Below are 18146 nucleotides of genomic sequence, written 5' to 3'. Positions count from 1 at the left end.
TATTCTTCTGATATTTATTACCTGTATCATATTTGGGAATAATCTTAAGCATGTTTCTTTTACAAATTGATTTAGTTTATATACATAAGCTGTTGTAAAATATAGAAAAGGACTGAAATCTAGAAATTAGGTAAAATTTTAGAAGATCTCCAGTCCCTCTCTTTGAGCCAGGTAATTCTTAGATAATACTTCCTTTTTATTTTCTTTAATTTGTAATGGTACTGCCTTTTCTGTACATCAGATTGTACATATGTTATTCATTTAGTTTATACCCAGGTTTCCTTTTTGTTTGTATATAACTTACACATTTTTCCCTCCTGATACTCTAAAAAAAAAAAAGATTTATTTATTTATTAGAGAGAGAAAGAGCGTGTGTGCCTGCAAGAACGGGGGAGAGGCAGAGGAAAAGAATCTCAAGCAAACTCCCTGCTGAGTGTGGAGCCCAATTTAGGGCTCCATCTCAGGACCCCGAGATCTTGACCTGATCTGAAATCAAGAGGGGGATGCTCAACCAACTGAGCTACCCAGGTGCCCCTATAATCCTAATTTTTAAAACTTGGTTTATTTAAAAATAGTTTTCATCTGCTGTTTGGTTTCCTCTTCTTTCCCCCAAAGAATAACTTGCTGCTTTTAATTTTTTTTAGCTCTGTCCTATTTAAAAAAAAAAATACTATGCTGAAGCATACTTCACATACCACAAAATTCACCCTTTTAAAATGTAAATTCATTGGTGTTTAGTATATTCATAGAGTTGTGTAGCCATCACCACAGTCTAATTTTAAAATATTTTTCAATACCCCAGAAGGAAACTTCGTGTCTGTTAGTAGTCATTTTCTCTTTACCTGTCCCAGGTCTGGGCAACCACTAATGTACTTTTTATAAATTTGCCTATTCTGGGCATTTCATCTGTATGATTTGTTCAATATGTGGTCCTTTTTGAGTGGTTTCTTTGATTTAGTGTAATGTTTTCAAGGCTCATCCATATTGTATGTATTGTAACCTCATTCTTTTTTATTGCCAAATAATACTCCATTTTTGTTTATCTGTTCATCTTTTCATGCACAGTTGGTTTGTTTCCACTTTTTGGCTATTGTGAATAATGCTGTTATAAGTATTCTTGTACAAGTTTTTTTTGGACATATGTCTTCATTTCTTTTGGGTATTATATACCTAGGAGTTGAGTTGCAGTATCATATGGTAACTGTTTAACCTTTTTTTTTTTTTTAAAGATTTTATTTATTTACTTGAGAGAGAGGGGGAGAGAGCACAAGCGGGGGAAGCAGCAGAGGGAGAGGGAGAAGCAGGCTCCCCCCTGAGCAGGGAGGCCTCTGTGGGACTCCATCTCAGGACCCCAGGATCATGACCTGACCTGAAGGCAGATGCTTAACCGACTGAGCCACCCAGGCATCTCAAGTGGTATCTTATTATACTTTTGATTTCCATTTTCTTCATGGCCAGTTACATTGAGCATCTTTTGATGAGCTAATGGCCATTTGAATGTCTTCCGAATAGGGCAGTATTCAGAATCTTTGTATTTTTAGATTATTTGGCTTTTAAAAATTATTGAATTGTAAGAGTTCTTTATATAGGCATACCTCAGGGGTACTGTGCGTTGGGTTCCAGACCACTGCAGTAAAGAAAATACTGCAGTAAATAAAGCAAGTCAGATGAATTTTTTTGGTATCCCAGTGCCTATAAAAGTCATGTTTACACTATACTGTAGTCTCTTAAGTTTACAGCAGCATTATGTCTAAACTGTATATACCTTAATTAAAAAATACTTTATTGTTAAAAAATGCTAACCATTATCTGAGCTTATAGTGAGTTGTAATCTTTTTGCTGGTAGAGGATCTTGCCTCAGTGTTGATGGTTGCTGACTGATCAAGGTGGTGTTTGCTGAAGGTTTGGGTGGCAATGGCAATTTCTTAGAATAAGACAACAGTGAAGTAAGTTTGCCACATTGACAGACTTCTTTTCACAAATGGTTTCTTTGTAATATGTAGTACTGTTTGATAGCATTTTACCCACAATAGAACTTCTTTCAAAATTGAAGTCAGTCTTCTCTAACCCTGCTGCTATTTTATCATCTAAGTTGATGAAATATTCTAAATACTTTGTCATTTCAACAGTCTTCACAGCATCTTCACCTGGAGTAGATTCCACCTCAAGAAATCACTTTCTTTGATCATCCATAAGAAGCAGTTCCTCATCTGTTAAAAGTTTTATCATGAGATTTCAGCAATTCAGTCACATCTTTAGGCTCCATTTCATTCTTTTTTTTTTAAGATTTTATTTATGTATTTGACAGAGAGAGCACAAGCAGGGGGAGTTGCAGGCAGAGGGAGAGCAAGAAGCAGGTTCCCCACTGAGCAGAGAGCCTGATGCGGGACTTGATCCCAGGACCCTGGGATCGTGACCCGAGCTGAAGGCAGACGCTTAACCGACTGAGCCACTTCGGCACCCCTAGGCTCCATTTATAATTGTAGTTCTTTTGCTATTTTCTGCCACATCTGCAGTGAAATTTCGACCACATCCACTAAAAGTCGTGAAGCTCTCAGAGTCATCTATGAGGGTTACAGTCAGCTTCTTCTAAAGTCCTGTCAATGTTGATAGTTTGACTTCTTCCCATGGATCACAATTGTTCTAAATGGCATGTAGAATGATGAATCATTTACAGAAGGTTTTCAATTGACTTTGCCCATATCCTTCTGAGGAATCACCATGTATGGTAGCTATATAGATACCTTGTGAAAATATATTTCTTCAATAAGAAGACTCGAAAATTGAGATTACTCCTTTATCCATGGGCTGCAGAGTGGATTTTTTGTTAGTAGGCATGAAAACAACACGAATGTCATTGTACATCTCCATCAGAGCTCTTGAGTGACCAGGTGCATTGTCAATAAAGAGTATTTTGAAAGGATCTTTCTCTTCTGAGAAGTGGGGTTGAAAGTGGGCTTCAGATATTCAGTAAACCATGTTGTAAACGGCTAGGCTATTATCCAGTCTTTGTTGTTCCATTTGTAGAGCATAGGCAGAGTAGATTCAGCATAATTCTTCAGGGCCCTAGGATTTTTGTAATGGTAAATGAGCCCTGGTTTCAATTTAAAGTAATTGGTTGCATTAGTCCCTGACAAGAGAGTCAGTCTGTCCTTTGAAGCTTTGAAGACAGGAATTGACTTCCCTCTAGCTATCAAAGTCATAGATGGCATCTACTTCCAATATAAGCCTATTTTGTCTACATTGAAAATTTATTGTTGTGTAGCCACCCTGGTTAATTATCTTAGCTGGTTTTCTGGATAACTTACTGCAGTTTCTACATCAGCATTTACTACTATTTCACTTTGCACTTTGATGTGAAGGAGACAACCTCTTTCCTTAAACTTCATGAACCACCCTCTGCTAGATTCAGGTTTTCCTTCTGCTTTTTCTTCACCTCTCCCATTAGTCAAAGAATTGAAGAGAGTTGGAGCTTTGCCCTGAATTAGGCTTTGGTTGAAGGCAGTGTTGTGGGTGGTTTGATTCTTTTATCCATACCTCTAAAACATTCTCCCTATCAGCAATAAGGCTGTTTCACTTTGTTATCATCATGTGTTCACTGAACAAGACTTTATTTTCTGCAAGAATTTTTCCTTGCATTTATAACTTGGCTGTTTGGCTCAAGAGGCTTATCTTTTGGCCTGTCTCAGCTTTCAACATGCCTTCCTCAGTAAGCTTAATTATTTCTAGCTTTTGATCTAAAGTGAGAGATGTGCAGCTCTTCTTTTCACTTAAACACTTGGAGGTCATTGTAGGGTTATTAATTGGCCTAATTTTAATACTGTTGTGTCTCAGGGAATATGGAGGTCTGAGGAGAGGGGGAGAGATGGGGGAATCAGAACACACACAGCATTTATTAAGTTTGCTGTCTTATGTGGGCACAATTCATGGTGCCCCAAAACAACTACAATAGTGATATCGAAGATCTCTGATCCCAGATTACCAGTAATGAATCTAATAATAAAAAGTTTAAAATGTTGAGAGAATTATCAAAATGTGACAGAGACACAAAGTAAGCACATGCTGCTGGAAAAATGGCTCCAATTGATTTGCTTGACACCGGGTTGCCACAAAACTTTGGCACGTAACACACATGCACATGCACCCACACAGTATCTGTGAAGCGCAGTAAAATGAGATATGCCTCTATATTTTAAGCACAAATGCCTTACCAGATACATGATTTGCACGTTTTCTCCTATTCTGTGGGTTGCTTTTCTCATCCTTGATGGAGTCTTTTGAAACACAAAATTTTTATGATTAAGTGAAATTCATTTTTTCTTTTGTCTCTTGTGCTTTTAGTCTAATATCTAAGAATCCTTTGCTTAACATATGGTTATGAAGAATTACTTATGTGTTTTATAGTTTTAGCTCTTATATTTCAGTCTTTGATCCATTTTAAGTATTGTGTATGATATGAGATAGGGTCCAACTTCAGTATTTTTTTTTAATTTTTAAAAAGATTTCTTTATTTGAGAGAGAGAACGAGCAGCGGAGGGAGGGGCAGAGGGAGAGGGCGGGAGAGAATCTTAAGCAGGCTCCACACCCAGTGAGGAGCCCAATGCGGGGCTTGATCTTACAACCCTGAGATCGTAACCTGAGCTGAAATCAAGAGTCAGACGGTTAACGACTGAACCATCCAGGCACTCCCAGCTTCATTCTTTTGCATGCAGATAGCCAGTTGTCCCAGCACCATGTATTGAAAAGACTAGTCTGTCTTCATTGAGTTGTCTTGGCATCCTTGTCAAAAATCAACTAACCATCAATATGGGGTTTTATTTTTGATTCACTGTTTTATTCCATTTATCTACACTTTTGTCTTTAAGCCAGTACTGTCTTGATTACTGTAGCTTTGTAGTAAGTTTTGAAATAATGAAGTGTGAGTCCTCCAACTTTGTGCTTCTTTTTCAAGATTGTTTTGACTATTCTAGATCTTTTGCATTACCGTAAGGATTTTAGGATCAGCTTTCCAGTTTCTGCTAAGAAGCCAGCTGGGTTTTTAATAGGAATTGCATTGAGTCTATAGATCTGTTTGGAGAGTATTGTCATCTAACAGTATTGTCTCGAGATCCATGAACTGCCCTACTTATTTATGTTTATTTAGCCATCAGTTTACTTCTGTTATTAACATGGACTGGTATTGCTCACTGTTAAAAAAAAATTGGTTCTGCATTTTCTCATTGACCCAGCCATTTACATCTTTTAGAAAGATTTTTGTTTTTATTCCATTGCAGTGTTAATATTTAAGTGTTACTTGTGTTTAGTACAGTATTTTAGTCAAAAAGAAATATGGGTGTGATTTTTAATATTTTCTAGGATATCCTTAATGTCACTGAATAATAAGTAATTACACTTTATAAAGTTGGGTCCCATAGTTTTCAGATTCCTTTTAATGCAAAATAAAGACAAGACTGATTATTATATGTTGTCAGGTGATTATTTTACTGAATTTGGTTTTCTTTTGTTAAAATTTAAATTTTAGTATATGAATGTGTGTGTATTTGAAGTAATGTGATACCACTTGATGTTGAAATTTAATGACTTTAATCAGACTTAATTCCTAGAACATTAGCAAAAGCTAATGGTTTTTTTTTTTCCTTCTCTGCTATAGTCGGTGGTAGATGATTGGATAGAATCATATAAGCATGACCGAGATATAGCACTTCTTGACCTCATCAACTTTTTTATTCAGTGTTCAGGCTGTAAAGGTAAGATACATTTATTTTGTTAGCAGAATGTTCTCAAATGGTCTCTTTTTCTTTTACCTAAATATATATTAGCACTTTACACGGAAAATAATGCCAAGATATGGAATTGTTTGCATTATAATCATACAGAATGTATAAGGAAAAAGCAAAGAACAAAGATAGAAAGAAACTCTGTTGAGACGGTTATATTCACGTGTGAAAGTTAACTAATAACTTGGCAATTTATAGTTGTTATATTACTTTTATTAGATATATTTCCCACTTTTCAGCGTCTGGTTTTAGGAACAGAGAAATGGATTAAGAAGGGAAGAGGAAGCTAATGAAGAGATAGAGGTTCAGGTGGCAGGGAATTATAAAGTGTAGGAAGTTAAAAAGTGCCATGAATAACAGTAAGTAAGTAAGTAAGTAGGTAGGTAAGTAAGTAACTAAGTAAGTTAAGTAAGGTATTGGTGAAATTTCTAGTTCTTTTTTCTAAAAAGTAGAGAAGTTTTGGAATGGGGTCTTATTGGAAATGTTTTCACTTTATTTAAAAAGATTTTGAAGTAGGAATGGGGAAAATATAAAATACAGTAGTGTCTTCCCTGGGGCAAAAATATTTACTGTAGATATTCTGCAGGGAGACAAAATTATGTAAGTTGGGGGTGTCCTACATCTTGATCTGGATCAGTAAATGATTCAGACAAAATCATGGACAGATTCTGATCTGTTCTGTTTCTCCCTAATACTTGGTCCATCCTTGAAATTTAAGATGTCTGGGAAAATAAATGTTACCAAGTTTCCCAAGAGTATTATTTTTTTTATGAAAGTGGCACCAAAAACATGGACATCAGAAGTCAGGAGGAGGGAAGATTGCTTAAAAATAGATCTAAGAAGTTAAGATGCTCCTTAGACTGATGCAAACAAATCTGTAAAAAGAATCCCAAGAAGCAATTTATTTATGTCTACTCCTTTAACGCTACAATAATACTTTAAAAATACTGTTACTGGAATTGTAAAACAAGTAACATTTTTTAAATGAGTTTTTAATTTTTTTAACTTTGAAAGTGACATTTTACTGAAAATAAATTGAGTTACATTCTTTTCACATTACTTTTTCTCCCAAGTAGCATAGGATTAAAATCCTAATTCTTAAAATTACACTGCTCAGTGGAAAATTTAGGTAATCAGACTGTATATAAAGATTTTTTTTTCAGTTAGGTTTTTTAAAATTTTATTTTAATTCCAGTGTAGTTAACATACAGTGTTATATTAGTTTCAGGTGTACAATATAGTGATTTAACAATTCCATATAAACTACATTTTATGAACTGATGTATTTTATTTGAGGTTTATCACAACATTCAGTGCAGCATGCATATTAGATATTGTGTATGTGAGGCCTGATAGACAAATACATTAACTTCTTGAGTCTGATCTGCATAATGCCATTATTATTAACAACTGAACAGGTGCCAGAAATAACTTGATGAATTGAAATTCTGACTTTTATCTTCAGTCTTCCCTGTTATACCATAGTTTGGTCAGTTTCAATTTCCTAGTTAGGCTTCTGAATTGTAGTTTTAAAACAAGGCTATAGTCAGAGCATTTTCCCCTTATCAGATTTATTCCTTTTCTGGCACCATTCTGTTTTATGAATCAGGAGCTTACCAACTGAGCCTTTGGGTATACTTTGTTATATACCAGGTTGTCCAGTTTTTTAAAAATTGAAGGTGTTGAAAACTTAAATTATCAGGTAGATTTAAACACTGTCATAATATTTATTTTAGAATCAAGAAAGCTCTATGAAGGAGAATTTACCATCTAATCAAAGTTAAGGTCATTAAGTACTTTCAAAATATACTTAGAATGATTTTGATTGAATTCTTTTATAAATGAGTTAGAAACATCTTTATATGTACTGTACCTTAGCCTTTTTCTTTTGGACTCAGGATTGTCATTGTGAGCATCAGTTATTTCACTGTAGTTCTGCCTTCAGCAGCTACTGAGGTGTGGAGGGATATTTGGCTCTACACTGAATGGCTCCAGACTGCTTTGTGGTTCCTGAGTCTGTTGCCAGTGTTTCCTTCTTTCTTTCCTGGTCAGCTGTCACTTTTCATTTTACCAGTTTTCAGCAATCTCTCTTTCATGTCTCCTACAATTTCAAGGCAGTGAGCTCACGTGTGGTGTGTTAATGGCACCTTCACACCTGCCCCATGAGTTATATGCATGGTATTTGTGACAGCTGTTTTTTTCTGCTTATTTTTTGGGGGTTTCGGGCTGTGTTAATATGGTCTGAGATGAGGAGAGGAGCTTTAGAAATGGGACAGTTGTCAAAATGTATGCAGTATGTTTGCTTTGAGATTTATTGATATATACTTACTTATTTTGTAGAAGTTGTTTCAGGGATTGAGTAACATCCTTCTATAGCTTTGCCAAGTTTATAGCACCTTGGTGTAAAGTATAGGAAGGTTCTGAAGATATATCTGTGACTTGATTAAAATTAAAAAACCCTTCAAAACGTTTTTGAGAATGTGCTTCTTTAGCAAGGGAAATGGTGCTTTCTTCCAGATTTGTTAATATCTTAAAACAATCATGTAGTTCTTTAATGTTGTGGTAAGTAGGGGCTCTTCACAGCACCACTAGAAGTTGATCTTACTTGGGGGTGGCATCATGATGTAGATGAATAATCTTAGACAAAGTATTTAACTTCTCTTTGATTTAGCCTTTACCTCCTCATCTGCAGAGCCAAGATTATAGCACCTGCCTCATACTTACAGTATTCATAGTAATATGACTGGCAAGGAATAAGCAATCCAGCAATAGAAATACGACTTTGAGAATCCATTTTCTACATTTGTTCCTTTTTAAATAATCTGATACCCCATCAGTGGAAGTTCATGTGTATCTTTTTCCTGCATTGTCTCCTACTCATAATTTTTTCTAGAAATCCCTCTTCTGATATTTAATCTCTACCTGGCTAACTTTTGCTTCTTGTAATGTGTATCCTTTCTCCTCCCCTTTCCCATCTTCCTTTGAAATTGTAAATGTCTTTATCAGAGTCCTTTTCTGTGAAACACCTGACTTATGTTAATTAATTAATTAATTAATTATTTTTGGTCTGACCTATGGCCTTTTTTGGCATTGTCACTCATTAGGGTTTTTCTTACGTACTGCCTTTAATAGTTTTTATTTGTTCCCTCTTTTCCTCCCTTCCTTCCTTCCTGTTTTTGTTATTCTTTATTTAAACTTCCAACTAGATTATGGATGGGTGGGAACTACAACTTACTGTTCATGTTTATTTGAAGCCCTTTTAAAGGATGATTAGATGTTGCCGTGTGTGTGTGTGTGTGTGTGTGTGTGTGTGTGTGTATAGTAGTGCTTAATAAAGAAACCTGGCTAAAGTGAACTCTACCTATCACTCTTTTTCTTATTATCTTCAGGTTTATCCTTAAAGTATTAATTGTTACCCTGGGTGCTGCCTAACCCTGATGACATGTATTATACTAAAAGGGGCTAAGCCAGAATACATATTGTAGGCAAGAGTAGATCAAGTCAGGTAGAAATGTGATAGAGACTGACAGTGTAAGAGACTGACTTAGAAGTTCTTTATTTTATTCATTCTACAGTGTATATTAACTTCTTACACTTGCAAATTTCAGGAGTTGTCACAGCAGAAATGTTTAGACATATGCAGAACTCTGAAATAATTCGAAAAATGACTGAAGAGTTTGATGAGGTAACTTATTACCCTAAATGTTTTGATAATTTTATGCATGTTGATCTTGATTTAACCTTAAAAGTGTTCTTAAATTCTGAGTATTAGTGTTTTGCATAACAGCTTTGGCATCACATTTAATCAAATGATGAGAAGTGACCTTGGGCAAGTTATTTTCTTGCATTAGTTTTATCATCTGTGAATAATACTCTCTGCTAATAATAATTCTCTTATCAGCCTGTTGTGGATTTAATTCAGTCATGTTTGAAAATTTTCTTAGCATTTTACAGTGCCTGGTATATAATAAGAATTTAATAAATGGTAGCTGTTATTATTGTCAAAAAATTAAAACCTCATGAAAGAATAAAATTTAGTACCTGAGAACATGTGTTGGAATATTGTTAAAGATAGATTTGGTCAATATTTGGGAAACCAGGTAGCTTAGGCGAAGGACTGTAAAGTTGACCCTTGAACGGCATGAGGGTTTGGGATGCTGACCCCCCCCAACATGGTCAAATGTATGCATATAACTTTGGCTTTCCCCCAACCTTAACTACTGTAATAGTGTACTTACTCTTCACTAGAAGCTTTGCTGATGAACAGTTGGTTAACAAACATTTTGTATATGTATTATATACTGTATTCTTAAAGTAAGCTAGAAAAAAGAAAATGTTATTAAGAAAATCATAAGGAAAAGAAAATAAATTTAAGGTACTGTAGGTGTATTTATTTAAGAAAATCTGTGTATAAGTGGACCTTTACAGTTCAAATCCATGTTGTTTAAAGGTCCACTCTGTATATGTTCTTATTTAAAATATCCTTTATGAGGGGGCGTCTGACTGGCTCAGTCAGTGGAACATGCGACTCTTGATCTCTGGGGTTGTGAGTTCCAACCCCATGTTGGGTGTAGTGATTACTTAAAAATAAAATCTTTAAAAAATATATCCTTTATGTTTCAAGTATGAGTAGTAAGAACTATACAAATAAAAAAATAGCTTAGACTTGAGTGAATCCTTTATCACAGCGATGCCTTTAAAGTATTGTTGCCAATAAAGACATTTAGATTTACTATAATGTAAGCTCCTTCAGGGCAGGGATTTTTGTTTTGTTCACAGCTGCATTCCAGCACCAGCAGCTTGTTTCAAAACTTGTCACTGAATTTTCAAGTAGAAAGTCTTGTCCCATTTGAGTTTTACTTGATCATTTTTTTTCTTGCTTACTCTGATGAAGAAGCTTTCAACTATCATTCTAAAAGACAAGAGTTGTTTAAAAGGCTTTGATGATCACTAAGTGCTATTAATCAGTCTCCAAGTAGTTGAGAGGTAATTATGAGTAATGGTATTATAGTAGGTCCCCCCCCATCTCCGGGGGCTACATTCCAAGATCTCCGTGGATGACTGAAACCACAAATAGTAGTAAACCCTATATATTCTGTTTTTTTCTATGTATACATAACCTGTGATAAAGTTTACTTTATAAATTCGACATAGTAAAAGATTAATAACAATAATAAAACAGAACAATTATAATGCTATACTGTAATAAAAATTATGTGAATGTAGTTTTTCTCTGTCAGAATATCTTCTGTACTCACCCTTGTGATGATGTGAGATGATAAAATACCTACATGATGAGATGAACTGAGGTGAATGACATAGGCCTTGTGACTTAGTTTTAGGCTACTATTGACCTTCTTCTGACACTACCTTAGAAGGAGGATCATCTGCTCTCAAATGGCAGTTGACTATGGGTTCACTAAATGTGGAAAGTGAAACTATGGATAGAGGGCAGCAGGTGGCAGGGAACATGAAGACTTTATTTTAACCTACTAATATTAAATGTTTTAGTGAGAACCTTCTTACTAAAAGGAAACAATTACTTAAGAATCCTGAAATCTGATTTGAAAGTGTCAGCAAACCAAGTTGCTGACAATTAAGATGATACATTTCAATGTAGTCACTAAATGATTCAGTCAGAGAATATGGAAGAAAACCTTTTTGTAGAATATTAGGATCTTATTCTCAGATGAGAAATAGTAGTCGAAATTCTATATAGCATGACTTAAAATAAAAAAAAAATACTGCTCTAATGACAAAATAATAAGGGTGCCTGGCTGGCTTAGTTGGTAGAGCATGTGACTCTTTATCTTGGGGTCATGAGTTCAAGCCCCACAGTGGGCATAGAGTTAATTTTTATAAAGATTTTATTTATTTGAGCGTGTGCGTGCGAGAGAGAGAGAGAGAGAGAGAGAGCGCATGAGCGGGGGTGCCGGGGCACAGAGAGAGGGGAAGCAGACTCCCCACTGAGCAAGGAGCCCGACAGGGGGATCAATCCTAGGACCCTGAGATCATGACTTGAGCTGAAACCAAGAGTCGGACACTTAACTGAGTCACCCAGGTGCCCCTAGAGTTTACTTAAAAAAAAAAAAAAGGGCTGGGGGTGCCTGGGTGGCTCAGTTGGTTAAGCATCTGCCTTCAGATCAGGTCATAATTCCAGGGTCCCATGAATTATTTCATGACCCGTGAGACAAAACCAAGGGGCAACTGACTAAGCCACCCAGGTGCCCCATTTAAGGATTTGTTTTTAATGATTTATGGAGATTCTCAGTGTAACTTCATTGGAGAATGCCCCATCTCTATATGGAAGAATACTTAAGTACTAGTGTTTCCAGGCTGTACTAGCTACATTTCCATTTCTTTTTAAAATTACGTTATTGTTTAAAAATAAATTATGTCGGGGCGCCTGGGTGGCACAGCAGTTAAGCGTCTGCCTTCGGCTCAGGGCGTGATCCCGGCGTTCTGGGATCGAGCCCCACATCAGGCTCCTCTGCTATGAGCCTGCTTCTTCCTCTCCCACTGCCCCTGCTTGTGTTCCCTCTCTCGCTGGCTGTCTCTATCTCTGTCGAATAAATAAATAAAATCTTTAAAAAAAAATAAATTATGTCATTGTTTATGTCTGTTGACTATTTGAGTTCCTTGAAGCTAATGAAAATATACATTGTAATCTTTTGATTATTTATAAGTCATACATCAGTTAGACTGGTTGAAAATATTTCATCGTTTTTGAATCCATTTAAAAATATAACTTTGGTTTGATTTTGGTATGCTTTTGTTTTAAGGAGATTCAGTAAGTATATCTTTGTTTATCAGTATAATGCTTTGATGAGAGAAGCTTTTTATTTTTAACTTTGAGTAATGGGTATATATTTTTATTGGTTAAATTGAATTCGGAATATCCGTTTTGGTCTTAAAGAGCACAAGTGTTCAAAAGTAACTTCTACCTACTTTGAAGATTTATTGGAGAAAAAAGGTGGGGTAAAGGAGTCTTTTCAGTTTCTGCCTAGGGTATTTCATAAACAAGTGAAATTTTATCAAGTTGTGTGTTTTAAATGAAATTGCTGTTCAAAATTTTTGTTTTAGGATAGTGGAGACTATCCACTTACCATGGCTGGTCCTCAGTGGAAGAAGTTCAAATCCAGTTTTTGTGAATTCATTGGCGTATTAGTACGGCAGTGTCAATATAGTATCATATATGATGAGTACATGATGGATACGGTCATTTCACTTCTTACAGGATTGTCTGACTCACAAGTCAGAGCATTTCGACATACGAGCACCCTGGCAGGTCAGTATTTAGAAATTTTTTTTGCATATTTCCTTAGGTTAGAGATGAAAATGGTTTTCATTAAAAGAAATGAAATAATAATGACTCTAATTAATTAATTTTGCTTATAGAGTAACCACTAACAGGACACTCTCCTTTCTCCCCCCATGAATTACTGGAAATGCAATGATATTTTCAGTTTTGGTTCTGTGAAGGTATACATACTATAGTTAGTATATGGTGATTTTCTTGTGTTAAACCTATTTGATTACTATGCCACAGAAAGGGAAAAGAGGTGGATAGGAATGTGCTGCATTCTTAAAAGATGTTTTATCAGGGAAGATACTGACAGCAAATTTGGGGAGACCGTTAAGTCATTTTGGATATGTAGTCCTAATGACCCTTATTTCGTCTGTGATGTGAGCTAGTTTGATGGTCCCTGCAGGGTGATGTTTACTCTTTAACCACACCACAAAAGTTGATTTTTCTAACGTTTCTGAGTAACTTTAGACTGAGCTAAACTCTTTGCTTTTTGAAATGAGTTATATTTTTAAGCCTCACACAATTCTAGAACAGTGGTTTTTAGTGTTGGTGTTTATAAAATCTTTTGGTTTCTCCTTTGTGATAAAGGTAAAATTGTTGATACACTATTGCCGAATGTGTACTTTTTGGTTTGAGTTTGAAAAAATCAACTAGGCATTCATTGTTACTATAGTATTATAGGCCTTAATGGTAGAATATATTGATTTATATAAAAATTTTTCATTCTCTTTAAGTGTGGGGATATTTTTTTCCTTTAGAGTATTTTCCAAAAGAATTAAAGCTGTACTTTTGCTAACTCCTCCATTTTCAAAAAACACAATGCAGGTAATCTGGGGGAAGGAGGTGGAAGAAAAAAATGCAGACAATCTTTCTATAGGATTTTTGTTTTTAGATTGGAAGTCACAAAATATGAATGTGATCTTGCTCTATGAACTTAGGTAGCATTTAATGTTAAGAATTTGGTGGCTAAGTAAATTAAAGAAGTATGATGCCATAAGGTGAATAATTTTAGATCAGAATAACAAACTGGTTTGCTGAGGGAATGAAATAGCTCTAAAGAGAAAGTTGAGAATCCTTTTTAAGGAGACCCAATAGCCACAAATTGAGATTTAGTTTTGTGTTATTCTCTTATGCAATGAACCAGATCTGAGAAATAGTCTGGAGTAAACTAAAAAGGCATAAAATGGTGAGATATTTCAATTAATAAGTTTTAAATCACAGTCTTGTCTCAGGAGCAAGGGTTCAGTAACAAAAGATGGGGGGGATCTGGAGGAAGTGTAATAAGACACACTTTATTGGGTGATATTTTCCTTTGTACTTTGACTTTTCATCTAGATCTGTTCTTCATAACTTCACCATTGTCTTTATCATGATATGTAATAGAGTAAAATTAAAGGAAATCAAGTACTGATGAAATTAATTTTTGCATATTATAGTTTGATATGAAGCACTCAGGCTTCTCTTCCTTTGATAAGTAAGATGGCTAAGTGACTGCCTGAGGAACCAAAATTTACTGAGAAGGTGAATTATGACCTCTGAAAAATATCATTATAGGGGACACATTTTAGAATAGTGGGATTTGAGCATAGTCTGAAGTCAGATCACCTAGTTTTGAATACTGGTTTAACTACTTATGTGAACTGTGTAATCTCAGGGAAATTTCTTAATCTCCGTGGACTTCAGTTTGAATGAATGAATGAAATGGGGATAATACTTAACTTTGAGGGCTGTTGGGAGGATTAGGAGATAAACCATGAAAAATACTTAACATAGGTAACTGACATAGTAAGTATTCCATACACATTAGCTGTCGTTTATTGTTGTCATCTGTAGCAGCTGTATTTTTCTTTTCTATTAGAAGCAGAACAGCCCATCTTGTCTTTAATTTCTCTTAATTTGATATTAAATTGTAAATTTTTGCATCTGTGAGACTAATTTCAAAATTTTCCATTTAAAAATAGCTATGAAGTTGATGACAGCTTTGGTGAATGTGGCGCTAAATCTTAGCATTAATATGGATAATACACAAAGACAGTATGAGGCAGAACGAAATAAAATGATTGGGAAACGAGCCAATGAGAGGCTAGAACTCCTGCTACAGAAGCGGAAAGAGGTAAATTTTTGTATTGAATTTTTGAGCTGTTAATCCGTACAACTTTGACCATTAATTATGGTATAATGTTGCTAATCCATCAGATAATTTTTTTGGAAAGATATAAATTTAAATAATATTTCAAGTTGTTTAAATGTCTAGTTTTGTTGACTATCCATGCCAACAGTACCTTTTGCGTATATTTCTTTTTTGTGTAGACTAGGGTTAAGAGTTAAGGCTTTCGGTAAGGTCCTGGGCCAGTCAGACAAGTTGTTTTAAGCCTTAGTATTATTCATTTCTGCCATGAAAATGTCTCTCTCCTAACTTCTTCCCTGAACTAGTTGTCAGGATGAATTCAGGTTTCACTTATGTGACATCACTTTGAAAAATAACTTACAGGCTATTTAAGGTGTCTCAATTGCTGCCCTTTTTTTTTTTTTTTTTGGTAGTGTAGGAGGCAGTTGATTAACATGACTGATCACCAAATTTAACTTAGAATGAGGGAGATATTTTTTATTCTTATGCTAAATAATAGTAAACAAAATCTTTTTCTTAGAGGGAGAGGGGCAGGTGGAGAGAGAGAGAGAATCTTTTTTACTTTTATTTATTGTATTTTTGGGGGGAGAAAATTTTAAGCAGGCTCAATGCCCAGCACGGTGTCCGATGTGGAGCTCTATCTCCCAACCCTGAGATCACGACCTGAGCCGAAATCAAGAGTCAGAAGCTTATCCGACTGGGGCACCCCCTACTTTCAATGTTGTGTTTTTTATTTAAATTCCTTCTTCATTAGTGATAGCATATTTTGCTGTCTGATATTGGTGATATTTATGTTTATTTCTAATAAGCAAAATCTGATGTTTCAAAAATGTTAGTAATGCATTTGAGGTAATATTTGCCGTGGTAATCCAGAAATTACTACTTGATTTTGATATATTTGGGGTTGGTAGTAGCTATAATTTTTAGTTGGTCATTTCTGAGATAGTCAATAACTTTTTAAAATGCCCTGACTCAGCAGAAGCCTTAAAGTCTTGTCCATATTGCCCCCCTACCTAAATTCCTCATCTTTTTCATATAGTTTGAAATGAAGAATTGGCCTTTTTACCTCTTAATTATAGTTATTAAATTTCATCAGATGATTTATTAGGTAAACATAATGAATGTCTTGGGCCTTGAAATTATGGCCCAATTCTTGGACATAAATTTAAGATTGTGAGCATTGAATGAGTGGATATAGTTAAAAGGATTTTGAGATTAAAATTCCTGTGCAAATACAAGATACTGATACTCTGGGTTAAGTTTTTGACCAGCTAGGACCTTTGACTGTTTATCTGTGCTAATGAATATAAGAAGTGTATACCCTTGGGGTGCCTGGGTGGCTCAGATGGTTAAGCGGCTGCCTTTGGCTCAGGTCATGATCCCAGCATCCTGGGATCGAGCCCCACAGAGCCCACATCAGTCTCCTGGCTCAGCAGGGCGTCTGCTTCTCCCTCTCCCTCTGCCTCTCCCCCTGCTCGTGCTCTTTCTCTCTCTGTATCTCTCCGTCTCAAATAAACAAATAAAATCCTTTAAAAAAAAGTGCACGCTCTTGTTAGCATTATTTGGAAATGCAAGAATATAGTCATGAAAAGAAAAAAATACATTTTACAAAAGTGTAGAACATAATCTAAGAGCTAATTGATACTTAGACTGTGAGAAAGATTTTTCTCCTCTCAAACTCTGGAACAATTTTGTTGGGAGTAGATAAGTAAACCAAGATTTTGAAATGTTTACTTGATTATTTAAGGTGAGGCTTGTTTCCTTCAAAAGAATTTAGCAGGATACTTTTTACCAAGTTGCTTTACTTAAACCTCTTTTGCTCTGTGAGCAGGCACTAGTTAACATTATTTTTCTTTTTCAGATGATAATGACCAAGATAATGAAATATTACTATACTTTTTTGATATGAACATATATAATAGATTATATGTGGTGTAATTAATTTACTTAACAGATTTTTTATGTGCCTTTTTATAATGGAAATTTGTGAGCCTTAGAAAAGGCTAATCTAGCAGCTAAACGTTAAAAGCCAAGTCAACTATTCCAGGTATCAAGGAACTTTAGCTACCTGACCTACAACAGCTGTTAATTTTTCTGTGGTTACTGTTGTCTAGTAGAATTAAAAATTAGATGTAATCACCAAAACACTGGAGAAACCTGTATTTGTACTTGTAATGACTTTTAGATGTTGTTTTGGTTGTATTCCATTACAACTGAAAAGAAATAATGTATTCTTTTCAGCTTCAGGAAAATCAAGATGAAATAGAAAATATGATGAATGCAATATTTAAGGGAGTGTTTGTACATAGATACCGGTAAGTCAGAACATTTTTTCTACGTAATTCTTATTCTATTCAGGTTTGGATATTTAGTGGTTTAGGCAGTATAAAGTAGTAGAAAGAGCATTGGAATAAGATCAGTGTTAGAAGGTAAGTTCTTCCACTGATTGAGATACTCTAGTTATTTAACTGCTCTGAACTTGATGTTTCCTCTCTGAAAAATGGGATAACGTGCTTGTCTTGTAGCTGCCCAGCAGATGGAATCTACTTCTTTGATTAGGAGTTAGGGTACAGAATACTTAATTGCTTTTAGTAGAAACTATAGATGATGGTTCCGGACTCTGCCATTTGGATGTTATTGGGAAAATTTGGATAGATTTAAGTATTCTCTTTTACTCTTTTGAATGAGTAGAGGAAAGAAATAGGTAATTTTACCACCATTTCTGTTGTAATCTATTCTTTAAATGTTGGTGGCATTTTTATTCAACTTCTCCCTCACTTCCTCAACTTGGGAGTTATTGAATTACTTCCTTTGTGTTGCCCTTTGGTCCATTCTTACCTTTTTGTCTCTGTTGTCACCATTATCTTAGTCTATTCCTCTATCATTCTCATACCTAGAGATTATTGAAGTTTTCCTAAAACATTCTTTTATT

General features: G+C 35.1%; 1 protein-coding gene across 5 annotated transcripts in view; it reads left to right on the top strand.

Moving 5' to 3' along the window:
- STAG2 (stromal antigen 2) overlaps positions 1-18146 on the top strand; it is a 132013-nt gene that overhangs the window by 63771 nt on the left and 50096 nt on the right. For all 5 annotated transcript variants that reach the window (XM_040628287.1, XM_040628264.1, XM_040628276.1 and 2 more), the window contains exons 5-9: positions 5651-5747; positions 9386-9462; positions 12861-13065; positions 15048-15199; positions 17456-17529. In XM_040628287.1, the coding sequence (XP_040484221.1) occupies positions 5651-5747; positions 9386-9462; positions 12861-13065; positions 15048-15199; positions 17456-17529 (605 nt within the window). The remainder of the gene's footprint in view (positions 1-5650; positions 5748-9385; positions 9463-12860; positions 13066-15047; positions 15200-17455; positions 17530-18146) is intronic.

This window comes from Ursus maritimus (genome assembly GCF_017311325.1).
Source record: "Ursus maritimus isolate PB19 chromosome X unlocalized genomic scaffold, ASM1731132v1 scaffold_X1, whole genome shotgun sequence".
Lineage (NCBI taxonomy): Eukaryota > Metazoa > Chordata > Mammalia > Carnivora > Ursidae > Ursus > Ursus maritimus.
Note: the sequence above shows the minus strand (reverse complement) of the source record. Positions and strands in the feature narration are given on the sequence as shown.